This window comes from Budorcas taxicolor, chromosome 3 (assembly GCF_023091745.1).
Source record: "Budorcas taxicolor isolate Tak-1 chromosome 3, Takin1.1, whole genome shotgun sequence".
NCBI classification, from domain to species: Eukaryota; Metazoa; Chordata; class Mammalia; order Artiodactyla; family Bovidae; genus Budorcas; species Budorcas taxicolor.
The window spans coordinates 46,192,025-46,214,939 of NC_068912.1; the positions used below are offsets into that span (position 1 = coordinate 46,192,025).

The window sequence follows — 22,915 nt, forward strand, 5'->3', positions numbered from 1 at the left end:
CACCACAGTTCAAAAGCATCAATTCTTTGGCGTTCAGCCTTCTTCATAGTCCAACTCTCACATCCATACATGACCACAGGAAAAACCATAGCCTTGACTAGAAGGAACTTAGTTGGCAAAGTATTGTCTCTGCTTTTGAATATGCTGTCTAGGTTGGCCATAACTTTTCTTCCAAGGAGTAAGCATCTTTTAATTTCATGGCTGCAGTCACCATCTGCAGTGATTTTGGAGCCCCCAAAAATAAAGTCTGACACTGTTTCCACTGTTTCCCCATCTATTTCCCATGAAGTGATGGGACTGGATGCCATGATCTTCGTTTTCTGAATGTTGAGCTTTAAGCCAACTTTTTCACTCTCCTGTTTCACTTTCATCAAGAGGCTTTTTAGCTCCTCTTCACTTTCTGCCATAAGGGTGGTGTCATCTGCATATCTGAGGTTATTGATATTTCTCCCGGAAATCTTGATTCCAGCTTGTGTTTCTTCCAGTCCAACGTTTCTCATGATGTACTCTGCATATAAGTTAAATAAGCAGGGTGACAATATACAGCCTTGATGTACTTCTTTTCCTATTTGGAACTAGTCTGTTGTTTCATGTCTAGTTCTAACAGCTTCCTGACCTGCATACAGATTTCTCACGAGGCAGGTCAGGTGGTCTGGTTTTCCCATCTCTCTCAGAATTTCCCTCAGTTTATTGTGATCCACACAGTCAAAGGCTTTGTCATAGTCAGTAAAGCAGAAATAGGTGTTTTTCTGGAACTCTCTCTTGCTTTTTCCATGATCCAGCAAATGCTGGCAATTTGATCTCTGGTTTCTCTGCCTTTTCTAAAATCAGTTTGAACATCAGGAAGTTCATGTATTGCTGAAGCGTGGCTTGGAGAATTTGGAGCATTACTTTACTAGCATGTGAGATGAGTGCAATTGTGCGGTAGTTTGAGCATTGCCTTTCTTTGGGATTGGAATGAAAACTGACCTTTTCCAGTCCTGTGGCCACTGCTGAGTTTTCCAAATTTGCTGGCATATTGAGTGCAACACTTTCACAGCATCATCTTTCAGGACTTGAAATAGCTCAACTGGAATTCCATCACCTCCACTAGGCTTTGTTCGTAGTGATGCTTTCTAAGGCCCACTTGACTTCACATTCCAGGATGTCTGGCTCTAGACGAGTGATCACACCATCATGATTATCTGGGTCGTGAAGATCTTTTTTGTACAGCTCTTCTGTGTATTATTGCCACCTCTTCCTAATATCTTCTGCTTCTGTTAGGTCCATACCATTTCAGTAGGTATCATTATATATCATTTATCTTTTCACTGTCATAACCTAGTGTCTAGAATAGTGGTTATTTATTGGTTGAATTAATGAATAAAGACTATTATAACTTATAGTTTAGATGACACTTTCTTAAAAGTATGAATAAAGAGGACATGTGGCATTTCTTCTGGCAATCAAGAAGAATCTATCATATTATGAACAGGAAAATTATGCTGATCTTTAGATGGTAAATATTTTAGGAGGACATGGGCATCAAGACAGTTTTAGTCTGTGATTCTGCACCTCCCCCAGTTTTACTAATGCATGTCGTTCCTGATGCTACCTGTCCATTATCCTGAGAAATAAAACATTGTTATATCCTTTGTATTGTTGGCCCAGTGATGGAATGAATCCTTTTTTAGTCCCTGTACATTGTCTTGCTTTTAGCCCCGTTTTAGAAGAGTAGCATTCTCAGAAAACCGATAGTAAAACTGTACATATTTTCTTAAAAATTGCCATAATTATCAGATTTTTTTTTCTCACTGAAAAATTTATTATCTTTTTATTATAGAATATACTGTGCAGAGTGAGGATAAAGTGGTAAAATTTAAAGCAAGTACTGGCATTTCTGCAGAATAACCATCCAAAATAATGGAATCTTTGCACAGTTTTTCTTTGGAATTACTGTAAAGGGGTGGAGGTGATGAGGAAGGAGGTCAAACTGATAACAGTGTTGAAAGTGATTTGGAATCAACATCACATCACTTACAACTGCCTTAGACATCCATTTGAAGCATAACATGATATTTCTGTAATTATTTTACTTCCCTCTAATAACTGCATAGGAATAGGTTTGTTTCCCCAGTGAATAGCTCTGTTCAGAGCCTTCCCTTATCTTTATTTTCCAGGTTTCACTAGTGGTTGATATCATATGCATTCTTACAGGGAGACGGTGGATAAATCAGTACTTTTCCATCAAATCAAAGATTACATGCAAGAAGTAGAGCAGTGGCATGTAACAAGTTTTGCTGGGAAAAGAAGGTAGAAAATGGAAAAATAACATAATTGTTTCAGAGAACAGAAATCTTCAAATGTAGGAAAATGGTATTCAGCATACAGTGACTGTAATACATGTCAAGAGCTTTATTGACATAGCCTATTATATTTGTCTTTTAAATACTAGTTAGTCATGGTACACTAAAAGTTTATTCTGAAACCTGATATTCTTGTGAAGTGTTAAATTATAGTAAGCTGCCATGATGTAAAATCAAGATACAAAATTTAGTCAAATTATAAATTTAGTAATGATGTAGATTTTATCCTAATGCTCTTAGTAGTATATATTTCATATTACAGATTATTGTTAATTACTTTGCATCTGTGTTCTTGGCTGAAAGCACAAAATAAAAATAACAATATACCTATTTTAGACAGATAAATTAGATATTGACCTATAAGTTGTAATTTTATGAGTTAGGAAATTACATTGAATCATATTTAATATGTGCTAACTCGCTTCAATCGTGTCTGACTCTTTGCAGCCCAGTGAACTGCAGCCAGCCAGGCTCCTCTCTCCATGGGTTTCTCCAGGCAAGAATACCGGAGTGGGAGTGGGCAGGAATACTGGAGTGGGTTTCAGGTGATTTTCCTGACCCAGGGTTTGAACCCATGTCTCTTGAGTCTCATGAAATGCAGATGGATTATTTACCAAATAGCTGCTGGGGAAGCATATTTAATATATAGCCCCCAAATATGGAAGCTACCTAATGCAAGTATAATATGTTCATATAATTTATTAGATTTCCCCAACATGCTGGTATTGCTGGAGTAGAAAGCCAGCTCGTATTTGAACATGTATTCAGAGGTCTCACTCAAGCTTTGTATGTTCTAATGCTATCTCATGCTCACCTTGTTTCCATTCCAACCATTCTTATAATATTTTGTAATTATGAAGCTCTTTAAAATGTTTTCAAGGGACCTTCAGTTACACGACCACTTTTTCCATACAAGTGCACGAAAGAGTCCTAAGCATATTATATTCAGCAAACATCCAATGATTTTCCAAGTCCTCCGAAAAGCATAGTGATGATTCACTTGGTTTAGTACGGCCCAGTGTTTTCCCTGTATTGGAACACTGATGCCAAATGGGCTACCAGATCATGAGTATCACTGCATTACTCTCATGCTTTAGAATCTAAAGTTATTCTCCCCTGAGGGTGGGATTGAAACCAAATGCTTCTGTTTAATTCTGACACCCTTCTAATCTGCCCTCCTACATACTTGTGGGACTTTATTTCCTATGCTTTCATTCTTGGTTTATTAGATTCTGTGTTAAGTTGTCCTGAGTTCACAAAAAGTGAATACATTGACCCTGTCTACAGGAGCTTGCAGTCTAAAAGAGAGGGAAAATGCACATTAAAATGCCATTAGGTAGACTCAAGGAGAAATAGATCCACTGTTATATCCTGCATAACACACAGGATGGAGAGATGACTTCCAGCTGTAATCATCAAAGAAGGTTTTACGGAGGCAGGGGTATTTGCAATAGAGATGGGAACTGGGTTGGAATTAAGAGACTAGAGACAAGGGGAAAGCGGATTTTGTCAGAGTGAACAGGGTGGATAATACAAGGGGTAATTCCTTTGGCTAGATCATAAGGCATCCAACAAGAAAAAGTAAAGGTGGGGAAATATATCATTGCTAATTCACAAAATGTTTTAGTGTAAGACTAAAGTATTTGAATTTTATTCTAAAGTTGGTGGGTACCTGAAATCTAAGGGGCCATGTCGATGAAACATGTTCCCCTCACCACATATAATTAATTGGCTCCTGGTCTTCTCTTGTTTCAATCCATACACTTTATATATTCTAATTATGTTGACAGTAGGACTGCAGGATAATTTATTCATATTTTAATCCAAAGTACCCAGCAGTCTCAAGGGGTCACTGACTGAATGGATAAATGGATGAATGAAGAGATGGATAAATGTTGGGATGAACAGAATGAAATGATTGCTTTTTTCTAAATGCCCCTACAGAACATTCAAGGTAAAGACAAGAACATTTGAAAGTAATGTTTATGTAAAGTGTCACGTGAAGACAAGCAGTCCTCCTTCTGCTGAGGCAATGGTTAGATGCTGGACACTGTCACTTGCATAGAAACTAGTAACCTTCTCACTGGTTACCCTGCGTTTACTCTTTCTTCCTTATAATCCTATCAAAATCAGCTTTATAAACAGAAATTACATCATTTCATCCCCCTGTTCCAAACCTTCCAGTGGTTTCCTAGTTTCTTTAGAATGAAATACATAAGTCAATTCTATTTTGTTCTACTTTATTTAGAATAAAATCCTTCCCAGCTTCTGAAGCCCTCTTCGATCAGCCTCTGCCTGTCTCTCGGCCTCCTCTCTTCTTGCTTGCTTCCTTCTACCCACATAAAGTCTCCCTTCAGCTCTCCAAATGCATCAACTTCAGCTCATTCTAACTCCTCTGTAATGGTTCCCTCTGCCTGTAATGATCTGCCTCAAGGTCCTCACATGCCATCCCTGTCTTATCCTTTATGTATTAGCTCAGATGGCATCTCATCAAAGAATTGTCTGTGCGCCTCCATCCCCACCATGCTCTACAGCACCTCTTTTGCTTCTCAGACCCCTCACCACATAACACTGTCATTCATGTCATTCTCTTCATAGCCATTTTCACCATCATTTGGTTCACTTATTTATTTACTTTTATTTATTTTATCTTCTACCAACTGAATGTACATCATAGAAGGACATGCCCCTTATCTGTGCTTTACTACAGTGCCTACAGCTGGATTTACTACACAGTAGACAATAAATAAATATTTGCTAATAGAATGAATGAATGCAAACTACTGCCTTAATATTTTTCCCTATGCAATCATTATTAAACTCCCAGAAGAATATCCTGTATGCACTGCCTTACTGTCTTTGCCAGATCTTTTCTCCTTAACCCCTTTTATTCTGATTTTTGCCTTCATCATTTATCTACAAATGTCCTCTTTTTACTGCTCATTGACCTCCAGATCCCCAAATCTAGTTATCTACCTTACATTTCTCTTGTATTTGACATTTCTTAAAATTACCACTTCTTGGCTCGTGTGGCAAAGAAATACCTTGATCTTCATAAAACTCTGATGATTCCTCTTCTGGCTTTAGCTCAGGTAGTGATTGCTACCACTTTAAAAATAAATGGTTCATTCTATTTTTACTCAGACTTGTGCTCTTTCTCTAAGAACTTCTTCCATCCTATGACTATATCTAATCTTAAGTTGTAGGGCCCTCTCCTAAGGTTTAGTTGTTTATCTCCAAACGCCCATAAAGAACTCCAGGTATTCCCACTTAGAACAGCGATAGTGGCTTGTAGTTAGGTTCAAATTATGAGATAGTAGTCTGTGTAACTTAGTCTAAGTTTCCTCAACTATAAAATTAAAGTAATACCTCTTCTGTGAAAATACAAAGAGATAACATGACTTGACTCGTCCAGAACCAGCTACATGTTCATGGGGCCACTCAATAATTGTTTGTCATTATTATCATCACAAATTCTACTTAATATATAGCCTTAGTCAGTACCAAAGATATTTATTGACTACATAGTAATACAATCAATACTCTATATAGAACCTATATTTTTGACTTTTGCATTTATTTACATGCTAAAATTGTTTAAAATAAATTCTATTGTATGTTTTAAATTTGCACTGAAATCTGCCTGCAGCCGATTGACAAGGAAAAAAAGTCATAAGATGGATATCAAAAAATAACATTAATGAGCTGCTAAAGCTAAAATTACAGGAACTTATGAAATTGGTTAAACATAAAAACCATTAAACTGTTTACTGAAGCTTCACAGATATACTGCAGCTAATGAGCATTTCTGCTATTTAAATAAGCCCAAATTGAACACACATTACATGGATACATAATTAGTCATGGCAGTCAAACACACATAGACTTACTTTTAAAGCTCTATTTAGGGAATCTTTTCCATTTGATTTATTTTGTTAATTAAAATATTTTTCAGTATTCACTTATATTTTAATAATATTGTTTTCACAAGTAGTGTAATTTACTTCTGGCTTTCTATTTGTTTTTATTTATGCTTTAAATGCAGCAAATGAGGATTTTATATAAACATTTTTTAACCCCTTTCTGTAATTATTTCTAACACTTGATGATATCATTCAACATTTTAAAATGTTCTTTCACTGAGAAGTTATATAAAATATTTCAGCAGCCTTTCCACTTTTTTTTCACTGTCTCCTAATTATCAAGAGGTATTAAGCACCCAAATGTGCATAGAATTATGATGATTATAGTCCAAATCAGATTAAAGGATGGTCTATTCCTTCAAGGAGTTTGTAGTCTTAAGTAGATGGTATCATTGAATATAAATAAGCAAATCAAAGTGCAGCATTTGGGAATCCAACAGAGAATTTGAAAACAATCCCCATATATTTTCTTCAAGGACACTGACCTCCTTGAGAGATCTCTTCCAGAGAAAATGAAATCAAATCTTCAAGGAGTTTAGTGTTTTAAATAGATGGAATTATTGCAGAGAAATAAGCAAATCAAGGTGAAGTGCTTAGGCAATTTTAATTCTGAATTGATTAGTTGGTCAGTTTAGGAAATGAGAAGGAGACTCCCTGTAGAATACAAGTAAAACAAAAGGAGTTGCTACAGGCTATTATTGACATCTATCTTTTGTATTTAACTTGGGGAGCCTAAGCTTGTCCTGGGCAAGGAGGGAACGAAAATTAAATCTGTACTTTACATTGTCTGAGTTCTACAAGCACATCCAAATGAACATTTTTTTTTTTAATATAGCAGTGGATAATTCAAATAGTTAAATCAATCAAAAGGTATTAGCCAAGTGCCGATTCTACTCATCAGCGTAATTGTCACATAGAGACTTTCTTTGTTGCTGTTTAGTTGGTTGCTAAGTCCTGTCCAACTCTTTGAGACCCCACGAACTGTAACCTGCCAGGCTCCTCTGTACATGGGATTTTCCAGGCAAGAATACTGTAGTGGGTTGCCATTTCCTTCTGCAGAGGATCTTCCCAATGCAGAGATCGAACATGTATCTCTTGCTTAGCAGGCAGATTCTTTACCACTGAGCCACTTGAGAAGCCCAGAGACTTTCTTTAGAAGCTTTTATTTTAAAGGGAAATATTTGGGCTTCTTCTTTACAATGAACTGACTCTCAAATTGTGGAAATAAGACCTACAAGAAAAATAATCACTGTCTCTTCAACTCCAACCTGCCTCATTTTAGTTATTCCGATTATTCCCAGTAGAGAGACTATTTCTGGCCTATCCCTGGCTTTTTTTTTTTTTTTTTTTTTTTTTTTTCCCTCACACCAAGGATCAGTGGCAAAAAGAGCTTGGAAGTGAGAAATAACTGGTTTCATAGGAGCTGGTCTTGGACAGGGAAGCCTGGCATGCTGCAGTACATGGGGTCACAAAGAGTCGGACATGACTGAGTGACTAAACTGATATACTGACTTTGCCATCTCTTAGCTGTATTTAGGATGCTATTAATAATACCTAACTAAAGAATTGTGTTGTGGTATAAATGAGATTACTGTATGGAAATATCCAGAATCATGTCTGCCGTACACAAGGGATCAATAAATGCTAATTGCTTTTCTTAACATTCTTCATTAGGTGAGGATGATGTGAATGAGATGTAGGAAGTAACTAGGAGAGGATTTCTTTCTGTTGAGTTGTTAGAATATGGTAATTGGCCACATGATGAGATGACTGGAGAGAAAAGATTGAAAAATTACACCAAAATTAAGGTCTATTTCCAGGTTTTTGCTTTTTGGGAAAGGAGAATAGAAAAAAACAGCAGTAAAGGTTAAAATGTGATCATGGAGGCACATGGAAAAGCAGGAAGTGTGGTGTCATTGAAGCCGAGATAAGGGGCTTTTATGAGGAGGAAGTGGTTATCTGTTGAGAGCTCCTGAGAAGTCAAGGAAGGCAGTGCCGTGCTTAGGTTGAGACAGTTGAGGCACTGAACTGCCTTTGCATGATCTTGTGCCTACCAAGACCTTCTTAAACCTTACTATTTGGGTGCCTCACCCCACCTCACCCTCGTCCTGGTCCTGAACTGGGGTGATTACTGCAAGAGTCACTGGATGTGGCCCTCTGGATCATCATAGTGAAGAGAGTTTCAGTGAAGCTTCGGTGGTCACAATGAGTAGGAGACACGAACAACCAAGCTTACTAATAATCACTTGCAAAATGTGAAAGGCCCAGAGGAAGCTGTTGAACTGGGTTTTAGATGTGATGATTTAGGAGGGACAGTAGAATATCCACATTGGAATCTCTAACAGGCAGGTGGGAGTGTCAGAATAAAAAAGTGGAAGGTAGCATTTGAGGTCACTTCCAGAGAGATGAAGCTTAAAGACAGAAGATGACTATAATTTCTGACCCAGTGAAGTGTAGCAGACGATGTTTGAGAGCTGGAAAGAGGAGGAGGATGAGATGAGGCGAAGCCAGATGGAGTCCATGGGCAGTTTAAAAAGAATGAGAGCCCAGATAGAGTAGCATTCTGCAAATCAGAGAAAGAGATCAAAATTAACATGATTCAGCTAATGGGTGCTATAGAAAGGCAAAAGCGAGGAGGACTGAGGTCATGGAACTTGGTGACAATAAACACCATATTTTCATAAGAGGGAGAAACTGAAAGGAATAATTGGGTGGTGAAAAAGGTAGGAAGTCAGTGTCAATTAAGAAATTAGATAGAAGATGTAAGAATTGCAGTGAGAAGAGAGACTCAGGTTAAAACCAGTTATTCAACCTAGGGCTTCCCTGATAGCTCAGTTGGTAAAGAATCCACCTGCAATGCAGGAGACCCCGGTTCGATTCCTAGGTCGGAAAGATCCACTGGAGAAGGGATAGGCTACCCTTTCCAGTATTCTTGAGCTTCCCTTGTGGCTCAGCTGGTAAAGAGTCTGCTTGCAATGTGGGAGACCTGGGTTTGATCCCTGGGCTGGGAAGATCTCATGGAGAAGGGAAAAGCTACCCATGCCAGTACCCTGGCCTGGAGCATTTCATGGACTGTATGGTTCATGGGGTCGCAAAGAGTCGGACACTACTGAGCAGCTTTTACTTTCATTCAATGTAGGAGGTGAAAGAGGAGAATAAGAGAAAGATGATATTCTAAAAAGAACCAGAGTTACTTGAGGTCCAAGAGGGGGAGGAAGGTACAGTATCAAGGTTGACTTTAAAGGGGTTTACAGAAAGAAGTTGATGAATCTTCATTGTTCTCTTCGTTGTGTTTGGGAATGGACTGCATACTGATTTGAATACTTAGAGGAAGAGGGAGATGTGAGGACAGAGCTCATGCCTTCAGGACTTGATATTCTTAGGCATTCTGTGGGTCTGTCCCCTCCTCACCCCAGGTTATTCTATTTAAACAGCTCTGATATCCTGGCCCTGTAATTAGAATTTATTTGCTCTTGCTGATATTTTGTTTTCAGCTCTGATTTACTGAGATTATTGCCTCAGCTTGTCTTTTTGTTTCATTGTGCTTTGGTCCTATTGGCTAATAGGTTATGTACAATTAAGCAACAAGCACACAGATGAATTCATCTGTTTTCAAGATATCATTTTCTTATAAATGTTGAAATTTTTTGATTCCCTCCATTGTTTTATAGCATCTCAAATTCACTGAAGAATACTAATAATCCTTCTTCATTATAATTTCTGTTGTATTGTTTTATTGTTTATGGAGAATTAATTTATATTTATGTACTAAAATATAACATCTTTGACATCTTTTTATAAATACTGAGAAATATACTTGTCATATGCTCATGGGTTTCTCTTCTACATATATGACAGCACAGCTACATCAGTTTAATTGACCTTGGCAATCTGCATCTGCTAGTGATGTGTCCCTCAGGGAGGGTTTCTGCAATTTTAAGCTGTGGCTTATTGAAGAACTTGTGTGTCACAATACAATTAAGTCTATATAAAAAAATCATTTCATGCATAACATTAAGTTGACTAAAAGTTCCTATTTCAAAACCGTTTCTTGTTTTAAAGCTACCTCAGAGTGTCTTTGTTTTTTAAATCAGCTCATTGGAACATAGTAGTAATTAAAGCCGAAAATTAACATAAATCTTGAATGTTTGGTATGAATAAAGGATGTTTTTGTTCCTTTTAAAGACTGCATAAAATTCCAGGCACCATATCATTTAACACATTTCTCTCCCATTTGCAGAATAGTATAGGCTGTGAATAAGCACATTTTGGGATTCTTTTTCAAGTTCTTTTTCTGTTCATCTATGGAGCTACCAGGGCATATGCTGCAGTCTCCAGCAAGATGCAATCTCACGAAAATCTGTGGGGAAACTGTGTATGATCATAACAGAAAATCCCACTCTACCCACCCCCATTATTTTATAAACAAGAAAGAAAATAATACAATCCTTCTATTAATATTCATTTAACACTTCACAGGAAATGACAAGCAGTTATTTGGTTTGCAAATGTAAATATACATTTTTCATCCACTTATGCTTTCACTCTTTCCAAGCCAGATAAAGGCAGAACAGAAGATATCCTTCTGAGGCTTATTTTTATTGTATCCCAAGTTAGACGTATCAGCAGAGATGTAAGAGAGCTGTGAGGAGTTCATAGAAGGATGGTTATAATGACGAGGATGAAAGTCTCCCTCGTAAGAAGCAGCTAAATAAATGAACTCCTTTCTGACAAATTATGAATAAAAGCACATATATTTTTTTTCACTGAATCTTTAATTTGCATTCTAACTTAAATACTTTGGAGCTTTTAAAGTATGATTAAATGATGGAAATAACTTCTGTCTTTCAAAAGAGTCATTGAAATTGTGAAAAGTGTTACTTGGATCCACAGTCAGAATCAACAAAATTTCAGAAAATTAATGATCCCCCCTCTTTCTCTCTCTCTTTCTTCCTCTCTACCTCTCATGCTTAAATATCGAGTCTGTTGTGCTTATAGGGAAATGATCCTAATCATTTGCTGTTCTAGTTGTAATGAACAGTCATTCCTGTGTTAGCTGCTTAGTGCCACTGATAGAAAACATTTCTGACTCACTTAAGGGTCACTTATATTCTTACAAGCTGTCCATGTTCTACTTTTTCAATGATGACGTTTATCTAAATGATAAAGGACAAGTTGAACTATTAGATATTAATATGAAAAGAAATGATTTTTATTTTGATTGATGTAAGCTTTGCTATACTATTTCATAACAGCATAATCAAATGCTTGGTCTCTCAATGCACTCTATTTATCTATTAAAATGAAGCTATGAACATTTTAAACTTGAAGGCCTCTAAAAAAGAGTAGGAGGGAATTAAATAGATGATTTTTGAAAGAGAGCTGAGATAATTTTTAATATGAGACATAAATTCTCTTTTGGAATAGAGTATCAGGAAATTATTTGGTTATTTATGAGGTTAGTTGGATGTTACAAATCATAGAATATAATTAAAACTGTAGTCAGATCTAAGACTTCAAGTTATAATTGAATCAAATATTGAGGAAAAAGAGCATAATTTAAAAAGTAAACAAGAGTATATATATAAATGTCTAGAGACAAAATAATACAACGTGTATCTAATGGAAATACCTGTGAATAGAATTAGTGCTTTTGAATTCACAAATGCGTATTCCTAGGTTGGTTTATAGTGTTGGTGCTAAATATTTTAAGAAATGCAATAATTACTTATTAAACTTCTAATAACATCTCCTGACTATTTATTGACTGAATTAGTGATGGTACTCTAATATTAAAGTGAATCATACCATGTTCATTAAATCATAAAAAATTATAAAACACATTACTCATGAATTTCACTGTAATTCAAGCATTTATTCGACACCTACTATTTATGATTCACTGAGCTTGAATAGATTCAGATTTTGTGAGACCTGATTCCTATATAATTTGAGGGCTTTCTATAAAAAAAGAAAAAAATTGCAAATTCAAATTTAGGTCTTGAAAGAGGCCCATGCAAGTGAGGGACCCTGGAGCTTAATCTTCAATAACTTCACAGTATATATGTCTTTGACTAATAGCTGCTGTGGGAAATCAAAGATAACTAAGGCATAATCCCTGCCTTGCTCAAGCTTAAAGTGAAATCTGTGCTAACCTTCAAGAGTATTGCTATAAAAAATGAGAAAAATGTATAAAAAGGCTTTGATCTCCTAGTGAAATAGTTTCGAATGCCTCCTCATTTAAAAATCATCTTTATTTCAGATCTCTATACAGGACAAGGTTTTATCAAAGTCTTGGACAAATAAGGTCATTTCTTATACAGGAGAATTATTTTTTATCTCTTGCATATGTTTATGCTTATCTATGGGGCTTCCCTGATAGCTCAGTTGGTAGAGAATCTGCCTGCAGTACAGGAGATCCCAGTTTGATTCCTGGGTCAGGAAGATCCCCTGGAGAAGAGATCGGCTACCCACTCCAGTATTCTTGGGCTTCCCTTGTGGCTATACCATTCAGTGATGATGTGTTAACAGTTACCATTGGTATAATGAGTTGAACAGATGAGTCATGCTCACTATCAAAGTTTTGCAACTCAGATAACTGTCAACAGATGGTAGTGATGATCTGTTATGCAATAGGGAACAAATGTTAAGGTTTCTTTCCATGTGACCTTTAAAAACATTAGAAAAATCTTCTCATAATGCCATTCTGCATTGAAAACAATTATATGAATATTAAATTTTGCTCTCACTGAAAGGTGAAATTGCATCAGAGATAAAAACAGTAGATTTTTAAATAAAAACCTGAGCATGATGGCATCGACCCATCTACTATTTTATTCATCCAGCCATCCATCCATCCATCCATCCATTCATCTGTCCATTGAATTGAGTGTCTTCCATGTTTTAAGTGATATACTAGGCTTAGTGACACAGTGGTAAGCACCACAGCATGGATATATTCTTGTTCTCATGGAACCTACAGTCTTGTGGAGAAAGCACAATCAACAATAGTCCCTTAATGGTTTTCTCGAATTCTAATTTGTTTCAAGCAGAAAACTACAAACATGTACCAAAGTTTATTTTTATATTTTTTCTATGATTGTTCAGAAAAAAAAAATTAAAATCACTTTTTTTTTTTACACTTGGCTATTTAATTTTGAACTTAAATTGTCAATCTATTCAACAACTAACTTTTGCTCCAAGAACTTCTATTATCTTCTCCCTTAGTTTATATAGTTATATTTTCTTTTCATTTATAGTAAAGAATAGCTCCCTCTAGTATATCATGTGAACCTGTAGGGTTTTCCAGGTGGCACTAGTGGTAAAGAACCCACCTGTCAATGCAGGAGACATAAGAGATGTGAGTTCAGTCCCTGGGTTGGGAAGATCACCTAGAGAAGGGCATGGCAACTCACTCCAGTATTCTTAAGAATCCCATGGACAGAGGATCCTGGTGGGCTACACTCTGGTGGCAAAGAGTTGGACATGACTAAGGTGACTTAGCACATACGCAGACACATGAGAAGCTCGCTTAAAATTTATCACATGAATATCTGAAAGGAACATTTTATCTTAAACATTGGCTCAATTTTCTCCATCATAGATGGTACTATCTACCTTTCTTCATTTCTTCTCTAGATCAACTTTTTACCTAACTTACTTTCTTTTATTTCTTCCTAATATCCAGATCATGTGTCTAGTCAACTTCTTTAGAAATATTTTCTTAATGGGATTCAGTTTCTCCCTTTTTCTAAATGTTTAAATTCACTGGGACACAACATATTTAGCAGAAAATTTAAATCTCTTTTACAGAGAAATTTTCCCAAAGAACTAATGTTAATGTTTGCATTTGTTGATTTTTGCTGGCTCATTTTAACTGTATTCTGGATTCGTTAAACCACCTAACATTAAGTGTAAAAAACTTGATGAAAATGTATAAGATTTTTTCTTGTTTATAAGACTTTGTGAATGGAAGATATTGGCAATTGACTCAAATTCATAATATAACTTACACTGGTGTTACACAGGAATAAATTTGGGGTCATATAAGTAATACATTTGTGAAAATAATGGTTATGGACAAAGTTTTAGAAAATACTTTTTATAACATTTATAATATTTAAAGGACTCTAGTCTCCCATACTTCTTAGACAAAAATACCAGATCTGAAATATTGCCTGTATCTGTACATGTGAGTTTTATTTTAAGTTGATTAAGTCAGTACACTTTGAAGGTATTGTTAACTCAGATATTTCATTAACTTTCCATTTTTATGGTTCATTAAAAACAGTTTTTTGAATCCCTAGAATCATAATTAAATCATAATTTTTCTTAATTTTCAAATTATTGTTATGTGTTGCACAAATTAGTCATTGCTTGCTTTCTTTCACTTTTTGCAGTAAAAGAAGCCTTGAGCCCTATAAAATTTAACAGATGGGATCTCCCAGAAGTAGATCCAGAAACTATGCAAACCAGTGAACCATGGGTGTTTGCAGGTGGTGATGTTGTTGGTATAGCCAACACTACAGTGGAATCCGTGAATGATGGAAAGCAAGCCTCTTGGTACATTCACAGATATATACAGGTAGGCGTTTACCATCAAATTCAGTTCATTTTTTTCCAGTGGATTAGTACTTCATTTATCTTTGCTTCTTATTCGTATGAGCATTTCTATAAGATGTATAGTAACTATATCTGTGATATATGTCACATATATATTTTCTTGGATAAAAGTTTTTAAATGTGGACTGGAGAGCAGATCTGTTTAGGTGAATGAAAATTCATTGTGTGTTTCTACCAGTGAAATACTATGAAGTTATTTATCCTCTGTGTTTAAAAGAGTCATCAATGTTTTAGGACATAGATAATATATTTATCAAATCTGGATGATATACAGTATGAAATAAAATCTATATTCCTAAAGATTTATCAATCCAGAAAATTATGTTGTCTGTCCATTTGAACAGGTGAACTCCTATTTACTTCCTAAATTATATGCACCTAATTGAAAAGAAAACAAGTATTTTATCAATATACATTCTAATATATTTCACTATTGAGTTTTGTGATACATAAGCAGAACATAAAAATGATAAAATGTAAAATAACTACTCTGCTACAGTAACTTTGTGGTCTGGGGGATAAAAAGCCATAGCTACTAGGTTTCAGTTGTCTTCCTTTTTGATGAAATGCTTTATTCTCATGCTCTATGTTTTAACTAAATGTAGACACAGTGACCTAATTTACATAAAATGTATCTGGAAAAGTTTGTTTTTGTAAGTAAAATTCTTATTTTTCTTTGCTATTCAGGAAAAACTCTAAATTCAAAATATAATTCCTGCCTGCCTCCTTTTGGTATTTTTGGTTTCTTACATGCTAACAGGATTTACTTTGTCTTTAATGTTTCCTTGAATATTTTTCTTCTTCTTTGTCCTGACTATTTAGTCTGTTCTCCTACTCTTTCTGTAATTCATCCATGACTACTTACTTCCTAAGTATGGCTTGGACTTGGTACTGACTACATCATATTTTTATGTTCAGTTAACTTACTTACTTGCACCTCCCTTGTGGCTCAGCTGGTAGAATCCACCTGCAATGTGGGAGACCTGGGTTCTATTCTTGGGTTGGGAAGATCCCCCAGAGAAGGGAGCGGCTACCTATTCCTGTGTGCTGGCCTGGAGAACTCCATCAACTGTACAGTCCTTGGGATCACAAAGAGCTGGACATGACTGAGCGACTTTCACTTTCACTCTCACCTCACTTTGGCGTCTCTGAGTAATGGAGCTTGAGATACCAGGATGTGGACTAGAGTGTGGTGTCCCAGAAATATAAAGGTCTAGTTATGGTTGTACGGAGAGCGCAATGGCACCCCACTCCAGTACTCTTGCCTGGAAAATCCGATGGACGGAGGAGCCTGGTAGGCTGCAGTCCATGGGGTCGCGAAGAGTCGGACAAGACTGAGCGACTTGACTTTCACTTTTCACTTTCATGCATTGGAGAAGGAAATGGCAACCCACTCCAGTGTTCTTGCCTGGAGAATCCCAGGGACGGGGGAGCCTGGTGGGCTGCCATCTCTGGGGTCGCACAGAGTTGGACATGACTGAAGTGACTTAGCAGCAGCAGCAGCAGCAGTTATGGTTGTAAACCCTACTGGCTGTGCACTGAGACAAAAGTGTGATTTAGGAAGCAGTGTTTTTGCATGCATGCATGCTAAGTCACTTCAGTCGTGTCTGACTCTTTGATATCTTGCGGACTGTAGCCTGCCAGGCTCCTCTGTCTATGTGATTCTCTAGGCAGGAATACTGGAGTGAATTGCCATGCTCTCCTCCAGGCGATCTTCCCAACCCAGGGACAGGACCTGTGTTTCTTATGTCTCCGGCATTGCTGGCAGATTCTTTACACTGAGCCACTGGGGAAGCTGTTCAGTGTTTTGGGGAGACGCATTGGTGGTGGTTTCAACTGCGGGCTCTGCAGCATCTGCAGTTTGGAGTGTCCCCACGACCTCAGAAACACAGCAGGAGCAGTTCATGACAACTACCGAGGATGGACTCCTGCTTTGGCTCTTTTTGCTTTTTCTGTCCTCAAACCTAGCACCCTTTTTTTGTATTTCCTCATTCTTCTCTTCTTAGATTCATAGTATTCTCCCAGGGCACCCACGTGCTCGACTTCCTACTGTGTATCCCCAGTAGGAAATTCTGTCGGTCTCACTGGCTGCTAAACATCTTCACTTGTCTATACTACATTTCAAATTCACTACTCCACTTGTATATATATTTTACCTACACTTCAAACTCACTGCTTTTAAAACCAAGCACAACCTCCTAAACTTGTTTTACTTCCCGTATTTAAAATTTCTGATTCCTAGAGTCAAATCCTCTACATCAGTGGTCCTCAGACTCTGGATTCAGTTCAGATCAGTCACTCAGTCATATCTGACTCTTTGCGACCCAATAGACTGCAGCATGCCTGCTTTCCCTGTCCATCACCAAGTCCCAGAGCCTGCTCAAACTCACATCCGTTGAGTCAGTGATGCCATCCAACCATCTCATCTTCTGTTGTCTCCTTCTTCTCCTGCCTTCAGTCTTTCCCAGCATCAGGGTCTTTCCCATTGAGTCAGTTCTCCTCATCAGGTAGCAAAAGTATTGGAGTTCCAGCTTCAGTGTCAGTCCATATTCACGACTGATTTCCTTTAGGCTTGACTGGTTGGATCTCCTTGCTGCCCATGGGACTCTCAAGAGTCTTCTCCAACACCACAGTTCAAAAGCATCAATTCTTAGAAGCTCAGCTTTCTTAATGGTTCAACTCTCATATCAATATATGATTACTGGAAAAAACATAGCTTTGGCTATACAGACCTTTGTCAGTAAAGTAGTGTCTCTGCTTTTTAATATCCTATCTAGGTTTGCCGTAGCTTTTCTTCCAAGAAGCATGCATCTTTAAATTTCATGGCTGTAGTCACCATCTATAGTGATTTTGGAGCCCAAGAAAATAAAGTCTGTCACTGTCTCCATTGTTTCCCCATGAAACACGGGAAAACATTTGCCATAGATTGGCAGATGTAAGTGATGGGACCGGATGCCATCATTTTAGTTTTTTTAATGTTGGGTTTTAAACCAGCTTTTTCACTCTCCTCTTTCACTTTCATCTAGAGGCTCTTTAGTTCCTCTGGGCTTTCTGCCATCTTCTTTCACTTTTTGACAGAAAGCAAAGAAACTCTGGATTCCTCAGGCTAATAAAACTTTCAAAGTCAATTTGGAAACCAGAATATGGTCGATGGCTTCTTATTTTGCTGAATAACAGCATTAAAATAGACATTCAAACACATGAAATTATAATATTTACTTTCATTTATTAACAGGCTACTTCATGAGAAAAGTAGGAAACAGTCTCAGGATAGAGTTATTTCTTAAGAAAACGCAGTTGAAAGAGTCACACTAGTGTGCTTATACATATATTTTTTTCTCATAAAACAACACAATTGTGTACACTCTTTTTTATGAGCTACTTATTTAAATTTTCTTTTCTTCCCTCTCTCATATATACCTGGTCAATTCGATCCCTATAAAGACTTTCATAAACTTATTTTAATTTCCTTATTTTTTATGTGAAATACAATTTTTGGTTGACCAGACATGTCACTGACTAGTCTGTTAGCTCCTTGAAGAAATGAGAGTGGACTCAGGAGAAAAGGCTTTTGTGCTAGGCCAGCCAAAAACCTATTGAAGATGTGAATTCAGTTTGCAGAAGTGAAAATGATGGGAAGGCAGCAATGCTAAAGAGATTTGAAAAGGTAAAATTGAATGCAGGCAAGTGGAGAACGGTTTGTGTTATTGTTTTCTATATATTTAAATCCATTTATAGCTTTTAAGATAAAGACATAGAAAATATTTACTATACTTTATGGAGGTGGTGGTTTTGCGGTTCTTCACAATTTTCATTAAGAGGGATTCTTAAGAGTAATTTTAAATTCATTGTTATCTTTCTACTTTCCTAAATCTGATAAATGTGAACTGATAGAAATGAACAGTCATTTTACTTAGTTTCCACTTATTCATAAAAGATATAGACTCTTAAATATGATGAAAAAAATGCATATGATTTATATATATATATATGTATATGATTTCTAGGGATGATAGTTTTTAATATGTGAAAATTAAAAATTAGTGACCAGTAAGCATTTTGGATTTGACTGTTGGATTCAGATCAGTCAAACAAAGTATTGAATGGCACTTTAAAACAGAGTTAAAATGGAAGGTAGGTAAAATCTCTCTCAGGTAAAGTTAACACTTCCACCTTTCTGCGAGGGTGCTGGATACAAAGTGCTAAGCAATTATGAGACTAAAAAGGAATATACAGACGAAGTAGGATTTTTCTTTCTGTACTGTCGGTATCTTAGTTCTGGCCTCTGTCACCTCTTAAAATTGTCTCCAGTTTCCTCCTGTCAAATTCAAGGCCCCTGTTCTGAAGCCAGAGTTTTTTTTCTAGAATACAAGTTCTTCTTTTAAAACCCTTCAGAGATTCCTCTTTGTATTCAAGTGAAGTATACTCCTCTTTGTGTGTTCAATCACTCAGTAATGTCAGATTCTTTGTGGACCCCATGGACTGTAGCCCTCCAGGTTCCTTTGTCCATGGGATTTCCCAGGGAAGAATACTGGAGTGGGTTGCCATCCCCTCCTCCAGGGGATCTTCCCAATCCAGGGATCAAACTCATGTCTTCTGTGTCTCTTGAATTAGCCAGTGGGTTCTTTACCACTAAGCCACCTGGGAAGCCCATACTCCCCTTTATACTCCTTAGCTCGTGAAGCCAATTTGAATTTCCCCTAACACATCAAGATTTCTCCTACATCTGGTCCTTTCCCAACTCCAGTCATTTCACAAGTCTGCATCCCTCTCGCCCTTCAGGTTTTGCCTTCTCCTCCTCTTCCAGGAACACATTCCTCCTGGTGTGTTCTTTAGCATCCTGTTTTTCCCCGATTGGAGTCTTCTTACTGGTCTGATACTGCACTAGCCAGTGGTGTGCTGTTTACTAATATATCCTCAAAATAAAAAATATATTCATTTATTAAATAGAAAAAAATATATAGTGATAATTGATTTTAAAGGAATTTAAAGAAGAGTTAAAAGAACTAAAAATTTGTTATATAATTAATTAGCACTGTAGTGTTTTCTTATGAATGTAAGAACTGTAGTATTCATTTAGAAAACTTTCTATAATGCCTGAAATATATTTATGAATGAAAGCTTATAATACCTTGTCTTATATTATGCTTTGTTTAGGGAAAAATGTAACACTGGATAATGGATTTTTAAAAAAAGATTGTGTATGTATAATATAGTCTTATTTCATGCATGCAGTCATTGCAATTGGATAGACTTTCTTTGTAATATATTTTTTAGATAAATGTGGTTATTAAAGACACCCAAGTTGAGATTTCAGTATTCTCATAGTTATCTGACTGTAGCCTACCAGGTTTCTCCATCCATGGGATTCCCCTGGCAAGAATACTGGAGTGGGTTACCATTTCCTTCTCCAGGGGATCTTCCCCACCCAGGGATCGAACCTGAGTCTTCTCCATTGGAGGCAGACACTTTAACCTCTGAGCCACCAGGGAAGCCCTTGAAGTGATCTTTACTTATATTTTATTAGTTAATTTAATCAATTACCACTTATTGAGTACCAGCTCTTGGTCCAACTCTTGACTTTGGGAGGGTTCCAAAGTGAATAATTTAAAGAAAATATAAAGAGTCATTAGATTTTTGGGTTGTGGATTGAACAGACCAGATTTCAAATCTCATTCTAGCAGTTTCAAACTGTATGACTTTGGTAAAATCACATAATTATTCCAAGCCGTGGAGTTCTTAGAAGAAAATAAATGAATTATTAATGAATTAATATTAATAATTATTAATATCAATATCAAGTTATTAATGGTCATTAATAAAGGAGAAATGATAAAGTTGCTACTCTATTGGATTTCAGGGAAAAATACAGAAGAGAATTTATGGAAAGCTCTTAGTAAAATAATAAATATTTATTTGTAAATTATTAGAGATTGTTCCCTGTGAACAGTTAAAATGGTATCAAGAAAAGTTATAAAATTGGAGATTTGAATAGAATGTGAAAGTATAGTATTTTAATAGATGAAGAGTGAAAGAGACTATTTCAGACAATGATAAGAGAGAGCATTTTATCTAATAATTCACTTATTTATCCATTTGCATCAATCTGTCTCTATATGTAGTCATTCTTGCATGGATTCATTCATTCATCCAATAAATAATATTTTTTTAAATGGTGCTTTAAGAATAGTTATGTAAACATACATGTAATACAAAATAGCAACTGCAATAATATTAAGTGTAAAGGCACAAGGAAGTGTGGAAGAGATGATGAGTCTGTCTGGCTGTAGATATCAGGATATGGAGTCAGCAGACTTCATAAAAATCAAGATATGAGTAAAGAGGGAAGGTAAGAAAAGCTGGAAGAATATTGAGTGATTTGAATTGCTGGAACTTAAAGAACACTGCTGGATAAGATTGCATAGCTTGCTTACTGTGTAAGGGGTACCCAAACAAGGGTACCAGTTGGCTGAAATGCAGACCAAGCTGCACTCACTGAACAGTGATACCTTTTGTTGTGCTGCTTCTATTCAGAGCAAGAGTGTCTTCCTTGAATTATCACAAAGGTGTTTTCTGCCTGCTCCGTAAACTTTGCACCTGTGCAGCAGCTTCATTTTATTTTACCAAAAGGCTTTCTGGGCTAGTGGAGACCCTGAACATGGAGAATATATAGAAAAAATAGGAGAAAGGATCTGTTACAATACTGAGGTTAGAAAATGAAGAGAATACCCAGCTTGGGAATTTAATTTGATGTATGCAATGGGGCAGAAATGTGGTAAGAATTATTTGAATAAAAAAGTGCTCGTGTCAGATGTAGAATTAACAAGGAGAGGAATATTTTTCATTTTGTCAACATTTCTCCCCCCTTGTAAGTCATTATTTTAAAATATTAAACGTACTCTTCTTTGGTTGTATACTAATGTGATCCAATGTGACTTCACTTTACTTGTTTGAAATACTATGTTAGTGGAGTCCAGTATAAGTTTTCTTCTTATACTTAAGTAAGAATACTAAGATAATTTTGACAATGTACCAAAAGAAAGAGTATGTAACTGAAAGAATGACTGCAGGTAAACAAAAGCTATGAAATTTAAAATTTATACTCCTACAATATATCTTTCTAATGGATTTATTTATTTAACTATGTGTATATGTGTATGTTTGTGTCTGTATGCATGTGTGCATGTCTGTTAACAGACGGATAGATAAAAAGTTCTGTACTAGGGAAAAAGAAAATTGACCACATTAACCCATCAGCCTTTCTTCTCTAAAGCAGCTTATGATATTGTTTGAATTTAGTTATTTTATCCATGCGAAATAATTAGAGAAAAGTATGTATGACATAATAGAAAGCTAAATTTACTGCAACTAGTAAATGCTAATGTAGTCAAGTCAATATTGGCTAGACTTTGGCAAGAAGATTCCCCAGAGTAGTCCCTGGTTTTTATCCTCTTTGAAACATGCCTGTTTTATTCACTTGTCAAATGTTGAAATAACGACAGCTAATTCTTTAGTATCTGGGCTTCCCAGGTGGTGCTACTGGTAAAGAACCTGACTGTCAGTGCAGAAGACGTAAGATATGGGGATTTGATCCCCGGGCCAGGAAGATCCCCTGTAGGAGGGCATGGCAACCCATTCCAGAATTATTGCCTGGAAAATCTTATGGACAGAGGAGTCTAGCAGGCTATACAGCCCATAGTGTTGGAAAGAGTTGGACACGACTGAAGCAACCTAGCACACAGTTGTTTAGCATCTATCATAAATTGTGCATTTTTGGGTTAAATGACCCTGTTAAACAGGCATCATTATCTGTGTTTCATAGTTGGTAAAAATAAAGTCTTAAATGGTAAATCTTCAAGGTCAGTATCTTGTTAGAAATGAAGGCAGAATTTGAACACACAAGTGCCTGTTCCCTTATACTAAACTACTTCCCTGATACTTTTCAACTCTGAAATGTTAGTTTTCTTGCCAATTAGCAGCAGTCCTTGATATTAACATCTTCCCCTTGTATGTGTTAAAATTTAA

At 36.4% G+C, this 22,915-nt stretch overlaps 1 protein-coding gene across 1 annotated transcript in view; it reads left to right on the forward strand.

Annotated features, from left to right (window-relative positions):
- Positions 1–22,915, forward strand: part of DPYD (dihydropyrimidine dehydrogenase) — a 934,615-nt gene that overhangs the window by 406,457 nt on the left and 505,243 nt on the right. The window contains exon 12 of the mRNA XM_052637354.1: positions 14,668–14,852. Within this exon, the coding sequence (XP_052493314.1) occupies positions 14,668–14,852 (185 nt within the window). The remainder of the gene's footprint in view (positions 1–14,667; positions 14,853–22,915) is intronic.